Source organism: Haemaphysalis longicornis, unplaced genomic scaffold, assembly GCF_048455015.1.
Source record: "Haemaphysalis longicornis isolate Haplotype H1 unplaced genomic scaffold, Haemaphysalis longicornis Haplotype H1 scaffold_3, whole genome shotgun sequence".
Taxonomy (NCBI): Eukaryota; Metazoa; Arthropoda; class Arachnida; order Ixodida; family Ixodidae; genus Haemaphysalis; species Haemaphysalis longicornis.
In genome coordinates this window covers 125,441,897-125,468,494 of record NW_027526335.1, presented here as the reverse complement: position 1 = coordinate 125,468,494, position 26,598 = coordinate 125,441,897, and the positions used below count along the sequence as shown (strand labels likewise).

The window sequence follows — 26,598 nt, the reverse complement described above, 5'->3', positions numbered from 1 at the left end:
TTCATTCACAAACGCACAAACGGCAGAAAAGAAACGACGCACAAACGAAGCTAGAAATAGATGCTGAAGCTCCGGTCGGGGCGCAGAACAACGACCCTCCTGATTGGATGTCGCGGGCACAACGCAAGATGGCGGCCGCCTGAGCTGTGTAGCGAGCGGATTGAGTTCATTTTCGCCGCTTCGCTCGGCCGAGTTTCTGTTCAATCTGTGGTATTCAACACGGACGTTATCGCGATGGGAATGCCAGAGATAACGAGCCAGATTACGGGAAGTTGTGTGGCTCGAAAGGCGGAGGTCATCGAACGCTTCGTGGTGCACGTGACTCTGCCGTCGCCAGACCCCGGAGGGTGACGCGGTGTGCGCGCTTGCGATAGCGGTTCGTGAAGTGAACTTTTAGTCGGATTTGCGATGTTTACACGCTTAGTTATTGCTGTGTTTTGACTGTGGGCTCGCTAGCCTTGAGAAAGAAACGGTCGACGCGTCAAACGCTGCGGCGCGCACGGCATAGCCGACGCGCATTGGAGCATCACATGACGGCAACCGGTTACGATTGAACGCCAGTAGTTGTAATTAATGCCTGCGACGTTAGATTTAATCTTAAAAGCGACCTGACCAGCCATATCAGGTATAATCAAAGTTCGATATGTCGCGGTAAGCGTGCGCTGCGATGCGTGCGAGCCATATCGCCTTTTTTGCGCAACGTTTCCCGTGCACTTGTAATTTTCATGCAAACAGGTTTGAGTTAGTAATATAGGAATAAAAATATGCTCTCTGCGTTAAAAATGTACGTTACTGTGGCAGCATTTAACAGTGATTTTTTTAGGGAAATTATTGATACCATTGCTCAGGGTAGAGTGTACTATAGTACACTCTACTCAGGGCATACTGGCTGTGCTGCGAGAAATATTGGATGCCTTGAATGTCAAAAGTAGTAAAAAAATATGCTCTTTCATTGAAGTTGGGAGTTATGCAGAATACTCTACCAAGCTTCAAAGTAGCTCATTTTCATCCCGTGTGGTATGCAAACTTTTGGCAATGAACACCTGCACGTATGAGTACTAAGTTGCTGTGCCAGGCAAGATAAAACATAAAAAAAAGCCAAAAATGTTCAAATTTAAGTAAAAGAAAATGTTCAACTTGTTGCCATGGTGACAACACTGCAAAAGGAGGTTGTCCAGTGCGATACAGCCAACCAACTAACCTACTTTGCATTGAAAGCCCATTGAAACCCATCTCCCCTCCGTTTGGTTTGCAAAGGGGGGGTATGTACTCTTCACGGAGGAGCTGAAAATGATGTTTTCTGGAAAGAGAAAGGCTGTAAAAGGCACTCCAATTTCAAGGCAAGGCCTTCCAGAAGCCCCATGTTCAAAAGGACATGAAAGGCTACAACTGTGACGACTTTTGATATGCGAAACCTATGTTGCAACTTTGGAAGCCGTTTTCTCAAAACAGTTTTTTTTGCCACCTCTGTCGCTTGTACCAGGGATTTCTACATGACCGCTGGGTCTATTTTGATTCCGTTTCTTGCATTACATTCCTTGATGAACTGTTCAGGTCGTGACACTTTTGGTTTTCCAGATTTGTTTTTTGTGATTTTTTTATTCAAATAATCGTTCACAGTTGACATGCGTGTTGCACGTAAACCTCTAAAAAAATGAAAACTAAAAAACATTGTTGTAAAAAAATTCTAAAACTGTCACGACCTCGTCCATTCATTTGGGAATGCAAAGCACTTCGAACAAGTTTTCTATCGTGTTTTATAAGCCGCTCAAGCTCGGTACAAGCGGAACAGAAAGAAAATTTCATACATAAAAAAGTTTTCAAAGTATTACATTGACATTTTTATGGTGATATCACAGAAGCATTTCCAGTTGCTGTGCCAATTTTCATCAAAATCCACAAAGAAATAAAAAAGTTGATTTTGAAAGCCACGTCCCCACTCAAAGACTGACACAAAATTTTGAAGGCGAGATAATTTCGGAGATAGATTGGTACGAACACACATGCACCATCTGCACAATATCAGTGGCAAATACAGCCTACAACATATTTAAAATCAATTTTAAAATGCGCGAAATGCAACTGAGCAGCCAGCGGAGGACCTTGTGCAATTGACATTCCCTGGATGTGGAGTAAATAAACAACATCCAAACACGTCACGAGTGTATGTTGGCCACTTCCACACTGCCGGCGTTGCTCACCGGCTCGCTGCTTCAATCGGAGGTTGGAACTTGTGATCTCGAGCAACGAATGATCCGATCGTTGGCTCATCGGGCAGCTGGCCGCAACCTAAGTTCTACAGCGACTCCAGGCACTCTATTTTTATGGCTTTTTATTACACTGGACGCAAAACCGTGCCAGGGACACGAAAAGCACCGTGAGCGAGCTGCGCGGTTGCTGCACAGGCGGTGGCCATGGCTGCAAAGTGGCACAGGCTGGCGCAGGTAGCTTGAGCGATAACTTGTTATCAGTGCACGAAATGGGACTCAAGTCCCAAACAAGGCAGCTCATACGAGAAAGCAGTTAATGATGTGATGGCGAAGTGCATAAGGGGGGACGCGGCTTTCAAGTTCGGAAAAATGACCAAAACATCGTTTTTTTGAAACCCACATATTCGGCTTCTATGTTTCTTATTCTATGCGTCTGCAAAGTTTTTCCTCTGAAAAGCGTCGCAAAGTGGCATAAAAAATACTTTTGTCAGGCGCGGTGACAAACTATCAGCGCAAAAGGGCGAAAAAACGGCAATTTTCGGAGCGCTCTATCTCCGCAATGGTGCCACCGGGCGCGGCCATTTTGATATGGTTAGATCGGCCGAGCGATCGTCTTTCCGGTTCCGCTCGTCTCGTTTTATCTTCGTTCATTTGCAAACGCACAAACGGCAGAAAAGAAACGACGCACAATCGAAGCTAGAAATAGATGCTGAAGCGCTATTAGTCCTCCAGTCGGGGCGTTATACAACGACTCTCCTGATTGGATGTCGCGGGCGCAATGCAAGATGGCGGCCGCCTGAGCTGCGTAGCGAGCGGTTTGAGTTCATTTTCGCCGCTTCGCTCGGCCGAGTTTCTGTTCAATCTGTGGTATTCAACACGGACGTTATCGCGATGGGAATGCCAGAGATAACGAGCCAGATTACGGGAAGTTGTGTGGCTTGAAAGGCGGAGGTCATCGAATGCTTCGTGGTGCGCGTGACTCTACCGTCGCCAGACCCTGGAGGGTGACGCGATGTCCGCGCTTGCGATAGCGGTTCGTGAAGTGAACTTTTAGTCGCATCTGCGATGTTTACACGCTTACTTATTGCTGTGTTTTGACTGTGGGCTCGCTAGCCTTGAGAAAAAGAAACGGTCGACGCGTCAAACGCTGCGGCGCGCACGGCATAGCCGACGCGCATTGGAGCATCACATGACTGGGCAACCGGTTACGATTGAACGCCAGTAGTTGTACTTAATCCCTGCGACATTAGATTTAATCTTAAAAGCGACCTGACCAGCCATATCAGGGATAATCAAAGTACGATATGTCGCGGTAAACGTGCGCTGCGATGCGCGCGAGCCATATTGCCTTCCTTGCGCAACGTTTCCTGTGCACTTGTAATAATCACGCAAACAGGCTTGAGTTAGGAATATAGGAATAAAAATATGTTCTCGCATTAAAAATTTACCCTACTGTTGAAGCATTTAACAGTGAATTTTTTAGGGAAATTATTGATACCTATGGCTTAGGGCATACTGGCTGTGCTGCGAGAAGTATTGGATGCCTTGAATGTCAAAAGTAGTAAAAAAATGTCCTTGCACTGAAGTTTGAGTTATGCAGAATATTATACCAAGCTTCAAAGTAGCTCATTTGCATCCTTGTGGCATGCAAACTTTTGGCAATGAACACCTGCACGTATGAGTACTAAGTTGCTGTGCCAGGCAAGATAAAACATTAAAAAAAGCCAAAAATGTTCAAATTTAAGTAAAAGAAAATGTTCAACTTGTTGCCATGGTGACAACACTGCAAAAGGAGGTTGTCCAGTGCGATACAGCCAACCAGCTAACCTACTTTGCATTGAAAGCCCATTGAAACCCATCTCCCCCTTCGTCTGGTCTGCTAACTGGGCTATGTACTCTTCACAGAGGAGCTGAAAATGATGTTTTGTGGAAAGAGAAAGGCTGTAAAAGGCACTCCAATTTCAAGGAATGGCCTTCCAGAAGCCCCATGTTCAAAAGGACACGAAAGGCTAAAACCCTGACGACTTTTGATAAGTGAAACCTATGTTGCAACTTCGGAAGCCGTTTTCTCAAAACAGTTTTTTTTGCCACCTGTGTCGTTTTTCCAGGGATTTCTTTATGACCGCTGGGTCTATTTTGATTCCGTTTCTTGCATTACATCCTTTGATGAACTGTTCACGTCGTGACACTCTTGGTTTTACAGATTTGTTTTTTGTTATTTTTTTATTGAAATAATCGTTCACAGTCGACATGCCTGTTGCACATTAACCTCTAAAAAAATGAAAACTAAAAAACATTGTGTCGTAGAAAAAAAATTCTAAAACTGTCACGACCTTGTCCATTCCGCTCAGGCTCGGTACAAGCGGAACAGAAAGAAAATTTAATAAATAAAAAAGTTATCAAAATATTACCTTGAAATTTTTATGGTGTTATCACAGAAGCATTCCCAGTTGCCGTGCCAATTTTCATCAAAATCCACAAAGAAATAAAGTTGATTTTGAAAGCCACGTCCCAACTAAAAGGGGAGACATGACTCTTAAAACTATTTCTTTGAATTTCTAAGTAAACTCTGTGAAACTTGCCAGTCTTGCCACTTTTTTCCACTGATTTAAAATATGCCATTATTTTTTAATCAGATTATTAGTTATCAAGATAATTAGAGGTAATTAGTCATTATTGGAGGAACGATAGAAAAAACATGAATCTTCTGTAATATATGTAAGAGGGGTGTAATCTGTAATCTATATAATCTGTAATCTGTAATATAATCGGTAATCTATGTACGAAGCCATTATATAGTATCCAGGTGAATGTCGGGAGCCAGGTTAGAATGCCGGATTAGAACGCCAGATTAGAAATCATCTTGGAGTGCAGCTGTATAGGTAACACAGCCTGGGGAAGGGCGGTGTAACAAAATTTTAAAGGGAAATTAGTGACACCTATGCTGGTGTAAGCAGCAAGAGTGAATAGTAATTCTGTTACACTTCGTATAAAACTAGCTTTGAAACCTATGCAACTTTAACGCGGTGGTGTATTACGTAGACATGTATTACAGTCAAAACCCGCGATAACGAAATCCCGCAGGTACGAAATTCCCGCGGCAACGAAATATTTTCGCATCCCCGGCGAACGTCCATAGACGCCCATGTATTTTATATCTCGTGGCAACGAAACGTTTTTGGAAACTGATCCCGCGTTAACGAAATTCGGTGCAAGTTTGGTCGGCATTTTACCTACCCATTGGAGGGTAACTGTGTCCAACAAGTGCTCAAGTGCATTTTTTTGGACTCAAAGTGCGTAAACTTCAGCCACAGCACGCTTGCATGGCCGCCGCCATATTTGTTTACACAAGACCGCGCAGCCGGCGGCCGTGGAGGCAGCCTCGCAGCGGCACCACCAGGGGGCGACACATGGTGACTCAAGTCGCGGCTTTGGCTTGGGCTACGCTAGCCCACTACCGCTGAACAGAGCGCGTGCGTTTGTTGTTTGTGTGTGGCGATTGGCATGTTTGCTCTCAGTAAGATGCCTTCGCCAGCCCAAAAGTGGAGGTTTTTATCGCTACGAGATAAGGCAGCCATCATCGCCCACGTCAGTGGCCCAAGGGAGGATAGCGCCGACGAGTTTGGAAACGCCTGCAGCTAGCTCAACCATTTTGAAAAGCAAGGATCCCACCAGTTTTCAATGGCGCACGTGCGCAAAATAAAACAGTGACAGCTGTGACCTTTCTGGACGTCTAGAAAGCGGTGCTCACTAAGTTTTGTAAACAGTATTGGTGCAACGAGGTGCCACTCTGTCTGGCAAAGTTCGTAAACAGAAGAAGCTGGGCTCCACTTGCATGATCGGACATAGTCGGTGCTGAGGGCCAGGGCGGAAAACGTGCAGAGAAGGTGAACCCACGGAATGTTTTGGATGCGTTTGACACGATCTCGTTGTTCTTGGGCGCGCACGACGACTAGCAATGAACCACCTGTACAGTGATAGCTGAACTGTGACGTTGGCTGCAAGGTAAGGCTCACAAAGTAATATAACCGACTTTAGGAAATAAATTTTTGGTTTGTGGCCAATTTTCCGCTCGTTTATGTTTCATTCTCGCGGCAACGAAATGCCCGCAAAAGCGAATTTTCTTGCTTTCCCCGGTGGTTTCGTTATTGCGGGGTTCGACTGTACATGTATTACATGTGGTGTATTACGTAGCATTGCCGTTACCAGTCCATTGTGTGCTAGCATTGCCTTCTCAGAGTGAACCCGCCGCGGTGGCTCAGTGGCTAAGGCATGCTGAGGACGAGGGTTCGATTCCCGGCCGCGGCGGCAGCTTTTGTGATGGAGGCGAAAAGCGAAAACTCCCGTGTGTACGAGATTTCGGCGCACGTTAAAGATCCCCAGGTGGTCAAAATTAATCCGGAGCCCTCCACTACAATGCCGTCTCATCGCCTGCGTTGCATCGGCGTGTTAAACCCTATAACCAATCAATCAATTCTCGGAGTGAAGGGATGAGAAAATGTGAATAGACAGAGACACCCTGCCCATAGAACTTGTGCCTGATAACATAAAAAAAAGGAGGAGATGAAATGAAGTTAACTTGCATTCTAAATAGATTGTGGCATTGACTGACAAGCTTCTGACTGAGTATTGATGGGAAAATGGGACCAGAGCGAGCAAACATGACCACAGATATGTATTTACTCGGGTAATACCTCATCTACTGTTACTCTGCTGAAGCAATGGACCCAGGCGTCAACGACGCACGTTTCGAAAGGAGATGGCATCGTCTGCTTTTTCCCTCGTAGTTTGTTTATCACTGCAGTGATGCATAATCAGAATAAATCCGATAAATCACTAAAACGACTTGGGTCACGTTCAAACTACCCGCAGTGATGCACTCTTTGCGCCCAGCGGAGAAACAGCTGGCTGCGGTAATGAGGTGCAGGGGCAACTTCCGTTATCGTTCTCAAGTTGTACCCCACTAGAGTGCAACGCATTGTTGGCATGGTGTGTGAGTGACGTGCGAGAAATGCCGCATTGCGGGCTTCTGAAGCCGAAGCAAGGCATGCGCATTGGCCTGAGCCTCAAGTTTGCGAGGGAGAGGGGCGAGATGCTTTCTCATACACATTCTCGAAGATCCTCCTCCCCCGCTAATCCTTCCCCCTCGCCGCTTACCTACATGCCGACCCAGCTCGGGGGAGAACCTGTCGTGCGTGGCCATCTTCTTCCTGTGCTACTACTTCCTGGTGGCGGCGCTGTGCTGGCTGGTGCTGCTGGCCTACGCCTGGGAGCACCGGCTGGTGCAGGGGGCCCCCTCCGCCCAGGCCCTGCAGGCCAAGGCCGCCTACTTCCACCTGGTCGCCTGGAGCGTGCCCTTCGTCCTCTTCATCGTCGTCATGGCCCTCGGCCTGGTGGGCGCACTTCTCCCTCTCTCCTTCTCCCCACCACCATCTTCTAACTGGAGCTCTTAGCTGCAGTGTTCAGATCAAGGACTAATTACAGTGGAACCCCGGTAACACGACTTCCAGGGGACTGCGCGAAAGCGTCGTATGACTGGGGTGTCGTATGATTGTCGTAGTAAATGTCGCCCTAGTAGACGGTCTCACGCAACAGGTGGGCAAAGGACTTGTGGGCTAAAAATACCCTAGCATGCACATAAGCACAAGCCACAGTTTCACAGAAGAGAAAAAACTCGCGCAAATAAAAGAACTGAGGAAAGTTTTGCAACTGAATCGCAAGAATATTCTTCTTGTAAAATTTTTAGAATTAGAATGTGCAATGTACAACGGTGCCACTGGTATTGCCTTCCAGGTTAGGCACCCACCAGGTAGGCTAACTGTCGCAGACCTTAGATATTGCCTTCTCGAGCTATCTACTTCGCAATCTTAGCTGAGATGGCTGCTGTTGCTGACTATTTTGCCCATCTACTTGTGTACGGTGTAGACCATTTATAACGCAACCGCTTATACTGTGGGACTGGATATAATGCGGTTTTTGTGACCACTGGTTTCCCTACCATAGAGCTCAGTGTATAAGCGTACTGTTTAAAACACGGTTGCCCAAAGCACAATGCTGCTTAAAGTGCAGTTTTTTGGTGGCCCTGCTGATCGACCGGTGCAGCTTGGACATCATTTTAGGGTCGCAAAAAGGGAAAAAAAAACAAGATGGAATCGGCCATTGGACTCAGCTCGCGCCTACTTAGACACTGGAAAGAAAAAAACAGGCACCCTTTAGTCCGCGTGTTCCGTTTTCACTCTCCTGATAACTACAACTGCCCTTGCTCTTGGCACACCTCTGAAGGTAGCGAGCCCCCGCGTTGTGAGGCAAGTTGTTTGCTCTTAGAACATTGGGCAGATAAGGAACCGCTTTTTCCCTTTCTAAACATCTGGAAACAGCGAGCTGTGACGCTGGAGGTTTCCACTACCTGTACAATGTGCTGATAATTTGGCATCGCGAACGCAAAAATCGCAATCGCGAACGCAAATCAGCAACATAAGCCGGACTTCTTCCCTCCCTGCGGCATCCGTTCTTCTAGACGCTGTACTACACAGACATGCTCCCTTAAAGCACGAGCATAAAATAAGTTAAAGCCGCACTCATGGTTTTTGAGACTGTGCCGCAGTGTCTGATGTGGAAAAAAAAGACCCTCTCCGTTTTTAAGCAGCATTAGTTTGAGTGATGATGAACAGAGAATGATTGAAAGGTAGGTTGCACTTTGGTTAGATTCGCGTTTGCTTTGTTTATAGTGTGGTACAGCTTATAGTGGGGATTTTTTGCGGCTCCCAAGACGTACGTTATAAGTGGTCCACATTGTGGTTAAAACACATAGTCGAAGGGAGAGTTTCAAGCTGGAGTGAAATTGTTTTCAATTAGTGAAGTTGAAACATGCTTCTGAAAATGGCTGCTGCAGGTGTCTATTTTGCCGTCTGCTAGGGTATTCGGAGTGCACAGTCAAGCGGAGAGTGTTTTTAACTTACAGGGTACAAACATGGAAAAGGTTCAAGGAACAGAATGTGTGAAGCGTGCATGGACTTGTATTCCGAGTTGGAGTGAAGTTGGTTCCAACAAGTGTAGTTGGAACGTGCCTTTAGCCATGTTTCCAGCCTTACAAGCAGCGTGCGTGTGTCTGTAGCCTCCCCTCCCCTTTCCCTTCCTCGCTTGAGTGTGCCGTGTGTGCTTTCAGGTGGATGGGGACCCCGTGTCGGGCGTCTGCTTTGTGACAGCGGCCAATCCCCTCGCGCGCTCAGCACTCGTCCTGTTTCCCGTCACGGCCGCGTTTTTCGCAAGCGGCTACTTTCTCGTCCGAGGTGTGTGTGCCCACTCGTCTGCTGGCCTGCTTTTTTTCTCTGCCTGGTCTCTCTTGTGTTTGTTGTGCTTCATGTGGATTGCACTTGGCTTTATGTGGCTTGTACGAATTTCACACACGTCTCGTGTGTGAGAGAGAGGACGGGGGGAACATTCCTCCAAATCAGTGAGCTTATGACCCCAATGGATAAGTGCTTGCAAGTTTTGCCCAGCAATGGTTTGTGGTTGAGTGTGGCAGGCAGAACATGCATCACCACTACCACCACCACCACTATCATCATCATCTACCTGTCTACGCCCACTGCAGGGCAAAGGCGTCTCCCATGGATCTCCAATTGTCGTGGTGCTGTGCTAACTGTGACTAATTTATCCCCGCAAACTGCTTGATCTGGTCTGCCCATCTAACTTTCTACTGCCCCTTGCCACGCTTTCCTTCTCTAGGAATCCACTCTGTTACCCTTAATGACCAACGGTTATCTTGTCTTCGCATTACATGCCCTGCCCGCACCCATTTCTTCTTCAAAATTTCCACTAACATGTCCTTAACACGCGTTTGTTCCCTGACCCACTCCGCTCTCTGCTTGTCCCTCAACGTTACACCTATCATCTTCCGTTCCATTGCTCGCTGAGAACATGCATAAGCAGCTGCTAATTTTGTTTTGTGCTAGGTGACGCAGTTAGGCGATTGAGGTTACGTTGGTAAGTTTGTTCTGGTACAAACTGCACTGAATGAGTGCCTTCTTGAGTCATTGAGTGCTCATTCAAATTTGATTCACTGTAATCAGAATGTGTGCTGTGCTGAAGCAAGAAAACCTGAAACATAGTGTTTGTCTGCTAATGTGCCTGCCAAGTTTGCTGCTGCTTGCTTCGTTGTAAAAGAGACCGTGAAGGCAACTTTGCTCTCTTAGAAAGGGTGTCTGAACGGAATAAGCAGCGTTATAATTTTAGGAAAACTTTATTCAGACAAGCTATACTATAACCGGGAAAATTAAATGAAAGCTAAAAAAGAGCGGTTACCATGTGCTTTTAACGTGTGCTTTTGATGCTTTTTGATGTCAAGACTAACTTGCATGATTGGCTGATGCCAACAGAGCAACCACAAATTAAAGTTCTATTGGTAGGAGCTTGCAATCCAAAATTATTGCAGTTAAAATGCAAAATAATGTTTTGCAGAAATGAGGATTAGGGTAAATTGGCTACAGTGCGCACATCCAAGTTGTGTGATTTGGAGGCACGCACTAACAGGCATACACTGACTGGCCATTATGGCTGCTCCCTCGATTGTGTCGTGTTATGGTGGATGAAGCAGTTTTAACCTCAAGCCCACCCTGTAGACACTAATTCCTCACTGATGAGACGTTTCCCATCAAGAAAAGTTATGTGGTGATGCAAGGGCTGCTGTCTTTCAAATAAAGCAGTCTGTTGGCCTTACAGGTCCACGTAGCCTTTCCTGTTGACTGCACTTTTTGTTATAAAAGTATATTACTAGTACAAAAGCCATTTGGCTTGTGTGTAATTTGTTGGGGGCTTTCTCAGACTATGGGACTTATTGGTCTGCTCATTGCAGCTAAATAAATAGTTCACCTCCCAGATGGAGGGGCTGGCTACAAATTAGCGGAGCAGGAGCAGGACTGTACAGACGAACCTGACTTTTATATTAAACCCATTTACATTGAATTATCTCGTATCATAGTGAACATTTTCCAAACACGGTATTTCTACAATGAGAATATACAGGAAGAATTGTGCTTGCATCAAACAAGAATAGCAGTGACTGTACCGAGTCCCGCTTGTTTTGTTTCACCCGACTTCAATACTTCAATATTTATTTACCCGGAGCCACTTAATAAATTTTTCATTTGTGCAGTTTAAATGAACATCATCTATTTTTGAACAATACCAACCAGATTAGAATGTGTTTTTCAAGGATAAATATGGGCCTCCAGTTTTTGGCACTTTACACTCAGCCTGTTAGATAGGCTGTTAAGAAACACAGATTAGACATGGAGGGGTGCTAATGAAGCATTCCTTCAAGGTGTGAACATCTGCCGCAGATGTTTATTGAGATCGGGATAGTGGTCGACAAAATTATTTGCACCACTTCATTTTTGCGGCCAAGCCTTCTCGTTGCTCTTACCCAAAATTTATTGGGCAAGGAACAGTGAGCTGGACCCAGGAAGCATGTGCTTTGTGTAGCATTTCAATTAACTTTGCCATTAATGATTAAGCGCTGTTTTTCTCTTGTAAAAATGCAGTAATGATAGAAACTGATTACTGCTTCCTGCACCCTGTAAACATTACTGGCTGATTGCGGGGGAAGTCGTTATGTAACACTGAGGAAACTCTTGTTAATCTGCTTGTACCTTCTGTGCGACTGTTGGCCTCACCCCTCGCCCTCTTTCCTTTCCCCCTCTCTGTTGTCTCCTCACAGCTTGTGGCCTGCATGTGAGTAACCACGCTTTCCAAACCTTTCCAAAAAGACAGGTTGTGCTTGGCTCTTGTAACTTGCTGTCATGCGCAAAGCCTTGCAAGAAGTCGACTAAAATGAGCTGGGGATGTCTTGTGATACTCGTCCTGTTGCCTATTTATAGTTGATGCGTATTTTAATGCGTACCATTCTCTGTCAAGTACCCCCCCAGCGTTAACCATGTAATGCCCTGCATTTGCACAAAAATGCTCGATTGATGGAGTTAACACGTTTAATTGTTATAACAGGGTATATAAAGATAATCGGTAGAACGGAACCTTTAAAAAACGAGAATTACGAGAAATATAAAAAAATGGAAAAATTGCAAAAGTCGTCTTACAAAACCGAAGATATGTGTTTTATACATCTCTCGCACAAAAAATAAAGACAGAAGTAAAAAATCTCTGAGAGGAATGACAAAACAAGAACAAAAAATCATGACAACGGACCAACTGTGTAACACCCTGCGTTTCCTAAAAAAAAATGCTAATTGGCAGCTAACGGCTGTAATAGTATAAAGATACATCACTGGTGAAAAGGCGCAAAGGAAAAGTTTAAAACAATAACAATCAAATGACCAAACGTATTTGGCTACTCATAGGCAAATGTGGGTGTAAAAAAATTCGCATTGACGCCAAACGGCTTAAAAGTACTGCTCATTAATAAACAATTTTCAGATTTTCTGTACATTTTTTTTATCGCTACAAATGTTTGTGAAGGATATGGCTGAAAATATGCGATTATACTTTTCGCTGGTTGTTTGTGGTGCCTGGCAGAGTGGAAAAAAAAAAAAAGAGAAAAAGCTCAGTATTGACGTCATCAGTCTTGCTAAGGTTGTATAGTGAACTTTCGGGGTACAAAGAGCTGACGCTCCCGAGTCCGCAGCATCACTCGCATGATAAAGATGAAAATAGGTCACGTGATTTCGTGTGCCTTCACTTTGCCCTGTTTTTGTACCCTGCAGTGGGTTCCTTCTCTCCATCGTACTTCCGTAATTGCGGTAAAGAGCAATTGGCATTGCTCCAACCTGTTTGAATCTCAGTTCCCAGGCCCGATGAAGTCATTAAAGCCTCACACACTCTTGCTCGGTCTGCAATTGTTTTCTCTTTTTTTGTTGTTGTTTTATTACCCATTTTTTTTACCCCCTGGGATTTCCTGCGTGGAAACCAACAAACAAAAGTAATAGACTTCTGGGATCGTTCCCGTCTCACAGTCCATAAAAGCTAGCTAAATTTTCATTTATGGAAACAAGGAACAACACAGCAACGACCAGAGCGGTGAGCAGACTGGACGGGCGCTAATCCTTGTTTTCCTAATCGGGAACCAACTCGCCCAACAAAACGCTATATAAAAGTTCCACAATTTCTGTCCCTTCATGGTACGCCACATAACTGGTAAAGTGAAATTTCAAAGCACCCCTTGACTGAGTGTTTTGATGAAAATAAATTTCCCGGTCCTTTTCTGAACTTGGATCCAGAGCGTATTACAGTTAAACCTCGTTATAACGAAATTGAAGGGGCGCCGCGATTTGCTCGTTATAGCCAATATTTCGTTATAGCCGTAGCCGACATTTACTGCAAATAATATGCATAGTAATTACCTTAAACAAAAAGCGGGCGAAATAGCATCTTGCTGCACGGCAATAGTCAGTAAAATAAACACATTCCGGAGGTAAAAAGGAAAAGTCACGAACCTACTTTATTGCAGTTCAAAACTCGTATTTCAAACAGACTTGGCTACGAAGAAGTCCGTAAATGGACATTGATGCACCTTCCTGATGCGAGCGATTGCTCCCTCAGTTGCGGCCGCTACGTTCACGCCATCTTCGCCGCCCTCGTGCGTGCCGAAGTAGCGACGCAGCACGTCCACCGCATCAGCCTCCGACGCCGTCCTTAGCGCTTCTTTTCAAGCCATGTGCAACAGCGCTGACGATGGACTCTCGGTTGCTCACGATGCACGATGGTGGACAGCGTACTCGTCCACAAGTCAAAGTCTCTTTGCCACCTTGACGGGGTGCACCTTCCTTCGCGCCCTACGCGACGGCTTTTATCATAGCCGTGTTCTGTTCAAGCGTGATAGTCTTTCGCTTTCGCTTCCCGCCTGTCGCACTCGCGTTGTTGTAATCACGCCGGCAGTACGATAAAAGATATGCCAAAACCCACGCACACACAACTACGCAGCGACTCCGGCGATACGAAAAGAGGAGGGGGGGAGAGAGGAAGGCGACGCAACCGCGCGCGCCGTGTGCATTGGGGTTCTTCTCGGGCTCACCGCGGATAGTCCGCGGATTCCCCGGAGCCATAGGGATACGTGGGAAAATCGAACGTCGAACTGCTTCTCGGGGAGCCCGCGGTGAGTCCAACACTGTTAATCGAAGGGCCCCATTGTCTGCATGCCGTGCGCAGCGAGAGGAGGGTGGGGGCTTCGCGGGCGCAGCGTCCGCATGGCGCGCCACCCAGCTTCGCACGCGTGGCGGGAGTTTTGAACTGCTAATACAGTTGCCGCATCACGCACTGTCTCAAATCCGCGTTGCGCACTGTTGTAAAATTAGCTCAAAATTTGATTTCTCAACGAAACTTGTTCGTTATATCCCGTAACGGGGAAATTTTACCTCGTTAAAACGAGGTTTTAAATACATTGGTTTCTATGGTGGTTTCTATGGGGACTTTCAAGGGGAATTACGATTTGCTCGTTATATCCATTATTTCGTTATAGCCCTTCTCGTTATAACGAGGTTTAACTGTATTGCTGACTTCCCAGGCTTCAGCATGTTAATGTACAGCAGCATTTGCAAACAGTGTACATTATCGTGCTCCCATTATCAACTAAGTACATTTGCGAACCTAACTTTCTGGCTGTAGTTCTGGGCTTCTATGTTGATGTTCCGTTTAAATTCACGCATGACAATTTCGGAACAACCTTAGTCTAAGAAAGGACTCGGCAGAGACTTCCGATTTGCAAGCGTCCTGTGTGGTAATGTAAAAGTTCTTGCTCGATTCCTCCAATGCTTTCCCAAACTCCTGCAGAGCTGTACAAGCTGGTGCGTCTCAAGTCCTGCAGTGGTGAGATGATCAATGACCGGGTGCGCACCAAGATCCAAAGCATGGTGCTGCGAATCGGTGAGCAATGCCTGCTTGTCTGTCTTTTTCCCGGTGTGTTTGTGTGCGTTTGCCTGTGTCTATATGAAAGGGTGTGTCATGTGGTATTCCTTACAAGCTGACTTTGTTACACATTGGCCACCCTGCTTGGTTACCTGTTCCCAGCTTTGCACGGCCAGTAGAATGGGAGGTTGTTTTGTCTGGCAGTTGCCAAGAGCAGGTAATAAAAATTTTTTAGTTTGAGCGGTCTGTGAGTGCCTGGAAACAAAACTTAATTTAAGGGGGGACGCGGCTTTCAACTTCGGAAAAATGACCAAAACATCGTTTTTTTGAAACCCACATATTCGGCTTCTATGTTTCCTATTCTGTGCGTCTGCAAAGTTTTTACGCTGAAAAGCGTCGCAAAGTGGCATAAAAAAATACTTTTGTCAGGCGCGGTGACAAACTATCAGCGCAAAAGGGCGAAAAAACGGCAATTTTCGGAGCGCTCTATCTCCGCAACGGTGCCACCGGGCGCGGCCATTTTGATATGGTTAGATCGGCCGAGTGATCGTCTTTCCGGTTCCGCTCGTCTCTTGTATCTTCGTTCATTCACAAACGCACAAACGGCAGAAAAGAAACGACGCACAAACGAAGCTAGAAATAGATGCTGAAGCGCTATTGGTCCTCCGGTCGGGGCGCAGAACAGCGACTCTCCTGATTGGATGTCGCGGGCGCAACGCAAGATGGCGGCCGCCTGAGCTGCGTAGCGAGCGGATTGAGTTCATTTTCGCCGCTTCGCTCGGCCGAGTTTCTGTTCAATCTGTGGTATTCAACACGCACGTTATCGCGATGGGAATGCCAGAGATAACGAGCCAGATTACGGAAAGTTGTGTGGCTCGAAAGGCGGAGGTCATCGAACGCTTCGTGGTGCGCGTGACTCTACCGTCGCCAGACCTTGGAGGGTGACGCGATGTGCGCGCTTGCGGAAGCGGTTCGTGAAGTGAACTTTTAGCCGGATTTGCGATGTTTACACGCTTAGTTATTGCTGTGTTTTGGCTGTGGGCTCGCTAGCCTTGATAAAGAAACGGTCGACGCGTCAAACGCTGCGGCGCGCACGGCATAGCCGACGCGCATTGGAGCATCACATGACTGGGCAACCGGTTACGATTGAACGCCAGTAGTTGTAATTAATGCCTGCGACGTTAGATTTAATCTTAAAAGCGACCTGACCAGCCATATCAGGTATAATCAAAGTTCGATATGTCGCGGTAAGCGTGCGCTGCGATGCGCGCGAGCCATATCGCCTTTCTTGCGCTACGTTTCCCGTGCACTTGTAATTTTCATGCAAACAGGTTTGAGTTAATAATATAGGAATAAAAATATGCTCTCTGCGTTAAAAATGTACGTTACTGTGGCAGCATTTAACAGTGATTTTTTTTAGGGAAATTATTGATACCATTGCATAGGGCATACTGGCTGTGCTGCGAGAAATATTGGATGCCTTGAATGTCAAAAGTAGTAAAAAAATATGCTCTTGCATTGAAGTTGGGAGTTATGCAGAATACTCTACCAAGCTTCAAAGTAGCTCATTTTCATCCTTGTGGTATGCAAACTTTTGGCAATGAACAACTGCACGTATGAGTACTAAGTTGCTGTGCCAGGCAAGATAAAACATAAAAAAAGCCAAAAATGTTCAAATTTAAGTAAAAAAAATGCTTAACTTGTTGCCATGGTGACAACACTGCAAAAGGAGGTTGTCCAGTGCGATACAGCCAACCAGCTAACCTACTTTGCATTGAAAGCCCATTGAAACCCATCTTCCCCTCCGTTTGGTTTGCAAAGGGGGTATGTACTCTTCACGGAGGAGCTGAAAATGATGTTTTCTGGAAAGAGAAAGGCTGTAAAAGGCACTCCAATTTCAAGGCAAGGCCTTCCAGAAGCCCCATGTTCAAAAGGACATGAAAGGCTGCAACCGTGGCGACTTTTGATAAGTGAAACCTATGTTGCAACTTCGGAAGCCGTTTTCTCAAAACAGTTTTTTTTGCCACCTCTGTCGCTTGTACCAGGGATTTCTTCGTGACCACTGGGTCTATTTTGATTCCGTTTCTTGCATTACATTCCTTGATGAACAGTTCAGGTCGTGACACTTTTGGTTTTCCAGATTTGTTTTTTGTGACTTTTTTATTCAAATAGTCGTTCACAATCAACATGCCTGTTGCACATTCACCTCTAAAAAAATGAAAACTAAAAAATATTGTTTTGTAAAAAAAAAATTCTAAAACTGTCACGACCTCGCCCATTTATTTGGGAATGCAAAGCACTTCGAACAAGTTTTCTATCGTGTTTTATAAGTCGCTCAAGCTCGGTACAAGCGGAACAGAAAGAAAATTTAATAAATAAAAAAGTTATCAAAATATTATCTTGAAATTTTGATGGTGTTATCACAGAAGCATTTCCAGTTGCTGTGCCAATTTTCATCAAAATCCACTCAGAAATAAAAAAGTTGATTTTGAAAGCCACGTCCCCCCTTAAGCAAGGTCTGTTCAGACCAACAAGGGGTTCTGAAGCATATTGCACCGTAATGTTGAGTCTTGTCAAGAGTAAGAAGTTAATTTAATTAGCAAAAAGGACATAAACCCTAGGACAGTCTAATGGCGACACTGTCACAGCTGAGAGAGCAGCCGAGGGAAAACGTCCTCTTCGCTCTCGCGCGAACGAGGGATCGAAGGCATCGCCACTCTGCGCTGTTTGAATGTCTTGGAGCTGCTGTCGAATTACTGGACTGCGGCATTGCCCTTTTCTTCGGAAGGAGCATCGTCTTGATGCTCGAAGTGGGTTTCACCAGGAAGAAATAGATGATGGCCGCGAAAAGAGATAATGCAGTGCTTCATTGCCGAAGGTTAACCGTCACAGGAATTGGGAAGAGAAAATGTTCTGTCTATTATCATGTATCGGATTCGCGTGGTGGTGTAGTGCGCTTAATTTGGACCCCGTGCACAACCTCAGAAGTTGGCCGGACGCATCGTGAGCAGTGAGCCCTACCATTAGGTGCCACTTTATATTTGATTTTACTAAGGTGGCGAACAACTTTATATGGCCTGAAATACAAACGGAGCAGTTTTTCCTGGTGTCCAAACCCAAACCGTGTCCCCTGGTTCGTAAAACACGGGGCCCGCCTGTGCTTGTTGTAGCGAGCAGCATCAGAACTCTGCTGACATTGAATTCGTTGCCGTGCTAGTTGGCGTGCTTCCTCGGCTCTTTGCACAAAATAGTCGATGTCGCTGGTCTCATCCTCGTGAACCGGTAGCGTGCAATCAAGAGTCATAGTGGCAGTGCGACCATAAACCAGCTGAAATGGAGTCATTGCTGTGGTCTCCTGAACTGCCGTGTTGTATGCGAATGTTGTGTACGGCAAGATCTCATCCCACATTTTATGCTCTACGTCGGCATACGTTGAGAACATGTTGGTGAGAATCCTGTTTAGTCTCTCAGTCAAGCCATTTGTCTACAGATGGTAAGCAGCTGTTCGCCTGTGAGTGGTGTGGGTTAGTACTATCATGATGGACTGCATGAGGTCAGCAGTGAAAGCTGTGCCCCTGCCTGTTACGGCAGTCTGGGGAGCTCCATGCCATAAAGCAATGTTGTGAACGAAGAATCGAGCTACTTTAGCTGCAGTTGCTCTTGGGACAGATGCTGTCTCTGCGTACCGCGTGAGGTAGTCAGTTGCCACCACCCCGTCGTGGAGGTAGGAAATGGGCCCAGGAGGTCCATACAGACTTCCTCTCTCCTTCCTCAAGCCGGGGCGCCCACGCCTGATCTCGCGCGGACGAGGGATTGATGGAATCCCCACTTTGCGCTGTTTGAATGTCTCTGAGCTACCGTCAGATCACTGGACTGTGGCAATATTTTCTGTACTTACTGGCACTGGTTGAGTGGGGGCCTACCATGGCGGGTGCCAAAAAAATTTCGCGGGTACGATTCCCCAGTGAGGAATGTTGAACTTTAGCCAACTTGCTCCTGGGTGTGTGCATATTTTGTGTGGTGAAAGATAGTACTGAAGCACAAAGAGTCTGACTTGAGTGACCGTCACGTAACAAACACATTGTTTCGTGATGGTGACGGGCGACCCTTCCGGTGTTACGTAGGCCTGTTCCTGGTGAGTGCGGTGCTGCTGGTGTCGTGCACGTACGTGTGCCACATCTACGAGTTCCGCAACCGGCCCACCTGGGAGACGAGTCTGCACAACTACATCGCGTGAGCCGCACTATTCCTCTCTCTCACATCGTGCCCCTTGTCGCATCACTGGTATTTTTGTGCAAAATGTCGAGCAATTTAATGTATGTGGGCAAGTAAGCAGGACGGTAGTTTTGCATCACTGTGACGCCATAATTTAGCCCTATGCTCGAGTAAAAACTAGGCAAGTTTTCAGTATTTATTTCACGTTTAATATTTGGTGTCTGTTTTCTTTTTCTTTTTTTTCTTTTTTTCAGAGTTCAGTGTGTGCAAATTTTGAAGTATTCAACACTAACAAAATCCTGAAGCTTAAGCCGCCTTCTTTCCATTAAAAAAAATCTTTATTTGGGAGTCATTGTCAGTGTAGTGTTGTGGTTGCTACACTAATATAGTTCTAAACTGCTTTAGAAATTGAATCCTGCTGCATTTTGGTACATTTAAATGTTCTGCACCAAACCTGCGCCAAACCTTGGTTTTTGTCATGTGTATGGAAGTTCAGTCATGGGAAGTTTCCCATGGCTGAACTGAAGGGAGGTCGTTACAAGAAAGCTTCGTCTTACAGTGGACTTAGATTAGCCGACGATGATGACTGAGAAACAGAAGTAACTGCCCGAGCTTGTCATACATTGCAATCAAGAGCACCGTTTTGGTTTCTGTGCACACGCAGGCATTCCCCCGTGCATGCATAAAGGAAAGAAAGCATGTTAAGGAAACTAGAGAAATGAAAAACAGTGAAAATGGTATCAAATTTGTCCCTTGGTGGAACCGGTTTCTTACCCGCCATGGTGGCTTAGTGGCTAAGGCGTTGTGGTGCTGAGCCCAGTGATACGGGTTGGATTCCCGACCACAGTGGTCGCTTTTCTGATGGTGGCGAAAAGCAAAAACATCTGTGTGTATGTACGAGATTTTGGCGCACGTTAAGATCCAAAGGTGGCTAAGATCAATCCAGAGCCCTCCACTACGTCGCGCCTCATAGGCCATGTGCAACTTAGGCTCATTAGACCCCGCAGTCAAAAGTGACCCCCATCCTGTCTCGGTGGCCCGTGCAGTTGCCGGGCGAATGTGGCGGCCGCCCAGAGCCGGGTGGTGCCCCCCGAGCTGCCCGTGCGGGCGTGCGAGCCGGACGCCCGTCCCAGCCTGGCCATGCTGCAGCTGCACCTGGTGTCCTTCCTGGGCGCCTGCCTGGCGCTGGCCTCCTGGGTGCTCACCTCGGCCACCGCCCACGTCTGGAGGCACTTCTGGTGCAGGTCAGCTGGGGGGACATTTCTTCGCCTCCAGGGACCCCGTCGAGGGGCGAGATTCCATTCCCTCGCGGGTACAAGCCGTGCATTTCCTGTAGGCACCCAGTGCCCTCTACTACTTCGCTCGAAATACTCCTCCAGTTGTTTTACACAACTGCTAAAAAGGCTGTGCGGTTCTTCCTCAGTAGCCGACGGGTAGAATCGTGGGTTTTGGAACCAGTGTCCCGGGTTCAAGCCCCAGCAAGGCCAGTACTTTTTTTCTAGGATCTGTGATTTTTTTTTACGAAAAATGTTCGTTTACTCGATTCTGCACATCCTTTTCTTAAATAAAAATGGCTTGGTTTCGTTTAGGTTGGTCTAAAAATGCAATGCGGCATATCAACACGTGTAATTAACATTTTGCATTGCTCTGGAAGTGCCAGGCTTGTACCGGGCCTTGTGCTGGGGAGGGCCTGGCTCAGAACAGAACATTGCCCCAAAGCTTATATTCCTCTCCAACTAACCCCTGACAGCAATTATCTGTTCCAAGATAGGTACCTCAGCGGGGGGAACTGCGGCAGTAATTGCTCCAAGCTGAGCCAAGAGGGTCATCCTGCTTCATGCTGCTCCAAAAGCGTGTTAATTTGAAAAATTGCTCCATGTCGTCTCCGAAACAGTCGCAGGGTATTGGTGGTTTCTCCCGGGAATGAAACGACATTGAAATTATTATTTTCCGTGAGGTGATACAGTTTCTGCTATTTCTCCACTAATGTTCACTGACTCACAGATTTCCAACTTCTAGTACGGCAGAAAGAAAGTTTCTTACATAGTGTCATACATATTGGACCCTTATTTCAAGGACATTGCAGTCCAGGAGTTGAATACACCCGGAGACATTTTCACACTTTAAGGGGGGACGCGGCTTTCAACTTCGGAAAAATGACCAAAACATCGTTTTTTTGAAACCCGCATATTCGGCTTCTATGTTTCCTATTCTGTGCGTCTGCAAAGTTTTTACGCTGAAAAGCGTCGCAAAGTGGCATAAAAAAATACTTTTGTCAGGTGCGGTGACAAACTATCAGCGCAAAAGGGCGAAAAAAACGGCAATTTTCGGAGCGCTCTATCTCCGCAACGGTGCCACCGGGCGCGGCCATTTTGATATGGTTAGATCGGCCGAGCGATCGTTTTTCCGGTTCCGCTCGTCTCTTTTATCTTCGTTCATTCACAAACGCACAAACGGCAGAAAAGAAACGACGCACAAACGAAGCTAGAAATAGATGCTGAAGCGCTATTGGTCCTCCGGTCGGGGCGCAGAACGACGACCCTCCTGATTGGATGTCGCGGGCGCAACGCAAGATGGCGGCCGCCTGAGCTGCGTAGCGAGCGGATTGAGTTCATTTTCGCCGCTTCGCTCGGCCGAGTTTCTGTTCAATCTGTGGTATTCAAAACGGACGTTATCGCGATGGGAATGCCAGAGATAACGAGCCAGATTACGGGAAGTTGTGTGGCTCGAAAGGTGGAGGTCATCGAACGCTTCGTGGTGCGCGTGACTCTACCGTCGCCAGACCCCGGAGGGTGACGCGGTGTGCGCGCTTGCGATAGCGGTTCGTGAAGTGAACTTTTAGTTGGATTTGCGATGTTTACACGCTTAGTTATTGCTGTGTTTTGACTGTGGGCTCGCTAGCCTTGAGAAAGAAACGGTCGACGCGTCAAACGCTGCGGCGCGGACGGCATAGCCGACGCGCATTGGAGCATCACATGACTGGGCAACCGGTTACGATTGAACGCCAGTAGTTGTAATTAATGCCTGCGACGTTAGTTTTAATCTTAAAAGCGACCTGACCAGCCATATCAGGTATAATCAAAGCTCGATATGTCGCGGTAAGCGTGCGCTGCGATGCGCGCCAGCCATATCGCCTTTCTTGCGCAATGTTTCCCGTGCACTTGTAATTTTCATGCAAACAGATTTGAGTTAGTAATATAGGAATAAAAATATGCTCTCTGCGTTAAAAATGTACGTTACTGTGGCAGCATTTAACAGTGACTTTTTTAGGGAAATTATTGATACCATTGCTCATGGCATACTGGCTGTGCTGCGAGAAATATTGGATGCCTTGAATGTCAAAAGTAGTAAAAAAAATATGCTCTTGCATTGAAGTTGGGAGTTATGCAGAATACTCTACCAAGCTTCAAAGTAGCTCATTTTCAACCTTGTGGTATGCAAACTTTTGGCAATGAACACCTGCGCTATGAGTACTAAGTTGCTGTGCCAGGCAAGATAAAACATGAAAAAAAAGCCAAAAATGTTCAAATTTAAGTTAAAAAATGCTTAACTTGTTGCCATGGTGACAACACTGCAAAAGGAGGTTGTCCAGTGCGATACAGCCAACCAACTAACCTACTTTGCATTGAAAGCCCATTGAAACCCATCTCCCCTCCGTTTGGTTTGCAAAGGGGGGTATGTACTCTTCACGGAGGAGCTGAAAATGATGTTTTCTGGACAGAGAAAGGCTGAAAAGGCACTCCAATTTCAAGGCAAGGCCTTCCAGAAGCCCCATGTTCAAAAGGACATGAAAGGCTACAACCGTGACGACTTTTGATATGTGAAACCTATGTTGCAACTTCGGAAGCCGTTTTCTCAAAACAGTTTTTTTTGCCACCTGTGTCGCTTGTCCCAGGGATTTCTTCGTGACTGCTGGGTCTATTTTGATTCCGTTTCTTGCATTACATTCCTTGATGAACTGTTCAGGTCGTGACACTTTTAGTTTTCCAGATTTGTTTTTTGTGATTTTTTTATTCAAATAATCGTTCACAGTCAACATGCCTGTTACACATTAACCTCTAAAAAAATGAAAACTAAAAAACATTGTGTTGTAAAAAAAAAATTCTAAAACTGTCACGACCTCGTCCATTCATTTGGGAATGCAAAGCACTTCGAACAAGTTTTCTATCGTGTTTTATAAGCCGCTCAAGCTCGGTACAAGCGGAACAGAAAGAAAATTTCATACATAAAAAAGTTATCAAAATATTAACTTCAAATTTTTATGGTGTTATCACAGAAGCATTTCCAGTTGCTGTGCCAATTTTCATCAAAATCCACAAAGAAATAAAAAAGTTGATTTTGAAAGCCACGTCCCCCCTTAAATTGGTGAGAAACCGATTCCGGAACAGCACTGCCAGCTTGATGTGCTCGTGAGATACTGTTCTTATCAAGAGCAGACGTTCTCCTCAATGCTGTGAAGGAAGCAGTGCAAGACCTTCCAAGAGACAACCTGTTGTGTTTTTACAGTTACGGGCCTTATTTAGTGAAGAGCCTAAAAGGGCAGCTGAAAAAACATGTCAGCCCTGCCCTTTTCAATATTAGGGAGGGTTCGTTGCATAAAGTGCACAATGCCTTATGGCATGCCCTAGCTGCATTGGGCAGTGATGTAGAAGCGGCACTTGTGGGTACTTATTGCTTCTTCAGAAACTCCACATGACAAAGTGAGCTTCTGAAAGCCGGCCAGAATGCCCTCAACCTACCTGAGAATGTTTTCTTCGACACATGAGCTCTCATTTGCTGACACTTGGCCCGGCTCTTGACCGGCTCATTCAACTGCTGCCAGCAGTGGAAGAAGTGGTGCTGACTGGTTGAAATGCTCGTGGTGATGTGCTCTATACCGCCTGAATCGATCTCTCGCAGATAATGCTTTTCTGTCCAAGGCACTTTTTTTGCGCAACTGCACTGATTTGTTCGTTGGGTTTTTCACCCTGTTCCAAAAAAACAGAGCCACTGCTACACATCCTCTTTTTCTGAGATAGAAGTTTTGATCAAGTTCCCTGGACGTTTTTTGCACCGAGAAGTCTACCAGGAAAAGTCTGGAGAACTTGAAATTCATTGACCATCCAACTGCAAGGAGTGCGTTGAAATCGGCGTAGATACCAAAGCTGCCCTCGCTGACTGGGCACCGCATGAAAAGAAGCAGTTCCAAGTAGAAGCAAGGAGCCTCTACCTAAAGGCCACTGGATACCTGCTCTCCAGGCTTCCACTTCAAAAACTGTGCTGAGGGACCCCAATTGCATCAGCAGGCCTTTTCAGTGTAAAAGGCTCTGCTGCATCTATGAGGAGCTTGGCTAAGAGCTTCCCCAATAATTGCACCTCACCAGGTGCCCTCTTCAATGGATGAATTCAGCCTTGTTACGGCATAAAACATTGACTATACCGCTTTTGATCGGCTGGATGAGTTCTGGCAAAAGATCTTTGAGCTTTTAAAGCTAGGTGATAAGGCCCTAAGGTACCCATTACTGGGAGCACTTGAAAAGCGCTGTTAAGCCTCTCGCTTGGGAAACGCAGATGTAGAGGGAGACCTCAGTGAAGCTGGGCGTATGTCTCAAGCCCAAACTAGTTTCTCCATTTCAAGTGTCAACGCCCTTTGGCCTATAATGACGTTCTCAGAAAGATTTGGCCGCAATGCAGCAGCAGTGCCCCTGAGTGGAGATCTCATCAGAGCTGTGAAGGGCTCTCATAAATGTAAAATGCAGCGACTTAAAGGCCAATCATTGGGAGAACCATGCGAAAAGAAGTCAAAGCGAGATGATTCCAGTGCTACAAGCAAAGCTGGCAAAGAGCAAGAATTACAGGCCAAAATGGATTCAGCTAAGAAGGTGTTGAGCAATGCTGATCTCCTCATTTCAAGAGGCATGAGCAAAAAGTGCTTCGCTGATGTGCAAAGTGGCCAGTCTTCTGGAGGAGGGTTGGAGGGAGCTTTCGAAGCTTTGTCAAACTTGCTCTCCGTATAGAAAAAAAAGTTCTAAACGTATAATGCTGATAATTAGGCTTACGCTTTGCTTGTGCAGTGTTTGTTCTCTTGAACTGGTGTTTTGGTGCTTGAAATAACTACGCCTAATTTACATAATTTTTTGGAAAAACCAGCTAAAAGCTTCTTCTGGTGCTTTTATGGTCTGTGTAGTTTTTTTTTTTTTTTTTTTGCATGTTGAGGATTTGCATGGCTCTGAATAGTAGTCCTTACAAGACAATTAAAGTGGTCCAAAACAACCTGCTCCAAAAGCTGGAAAGTGTGCTCCAAATCCTCATTTTTGGTGCTCCAAGCACTGTTCTAAGAAGCCAATTCTCTGTTCCACCACTGCATTAGTCCAGCAGGGTTATAGGACAATTGAATGGATATGTTCAACTGCTGGTTCCTTTGTACAATCATAAACAACAATATTATTGGTATTCCTGTAGTAGATACATTCCTTCACCTCTTCATTTGAAATTATTTGCATTCATGCAAAATTTATGGTGCCTATATTTACGACATTGGAGGCCTAAAAAAGTTTTTTTCCTGCCGGTTCTTGGCTCATAAAACGCTATTTTGAAATGCCTAAATATCCGGCCTCTAATGATGACAGCTAATGGCAGAAGAGCGCCATATTTTTAAGCACTATTCAAAGTGCTGGAAGTAGTGGGAAGCATGTGGTGCTGCCGTTATGGGCAGTCGCTTGTTGACATTGGTTGTCAACAGGTTTTTCTCCAATCCCACCTGTGTACAGCTGCTTCGTCATGGGGTGATATTGAAGCTGCCATATTTACCCACATAATACTTGCACCATTTTGTCACGAAACATGATGCAAAATTGGGGAGTGCAACACCTCAAAGCGCGAGAACACCGCGCTAAAAACATCCCTCAACCACCTTTCAACTGAGAATGCCGCTCTAAGGACATCCATCAACAAGCTCACACCGAAAATGCTGAACTCAGACAACGGTAGGGAACTTCACCGAAGAAATAGCCAATATACAGGCAATGCTCGCAGCAAACACCTGCGAACCGGCCACGCAACCAACACTGCAACGCCACGAGGCAATGGACGTTACCAGCAAACAAGATGAAAGCGAGACCCGAAATTTCATAGAGCCAATGGGCAAAAAGCGCGCTGCAGAAACTTATCCGTCAAGGGAAGCTATCGCCCATCAATTCAATGAATACGAGCAATGGGTAGACAGCCGATTCAACAAACTCGAAGCTCAGGTACAGAACCTACACATCCGCTTCAGCAAGATATAAGGAATGCTGGAAGAACTGTTAAGAACCCAGGCCAGCCATCAACAAGGAACACC

General features: G+C 46.0%; 1 protein-coding gene across 1 annotated transcript in view; it reads left to right on the top strand.

Moving 5' to 3' along the window:
* Smo (smoothened, frizzled class receptor) overlaps positions 1-26,598 on the top strand; it is a 64,334-nt gene that overhangs the window by 13,368 nt on the left and 24,368 nt on the right. The window contains exons 5-9 of the mRNA XM_077704114.1: positions 7,384-7,603; positions 9,376-9,499; positions 14,991-15,083; positions 19,190-19,298; positions 20,327-20,524. Coding sequence (XP_077560240.1) covers positions 7,384-7,603; positions 9,376-9,499; positions 14,991-15,083; positions 19,190-19,298; positions 20,327-20,524 — 744 coding nt within the window. The remainder of the gene's footprint in view (positions 1-7,383; positions 7,604-9,375; positions 9,500-14,990; positions 15,084-19,189; positions 19,299-20,326; positions 20,525-26,598) is intronic.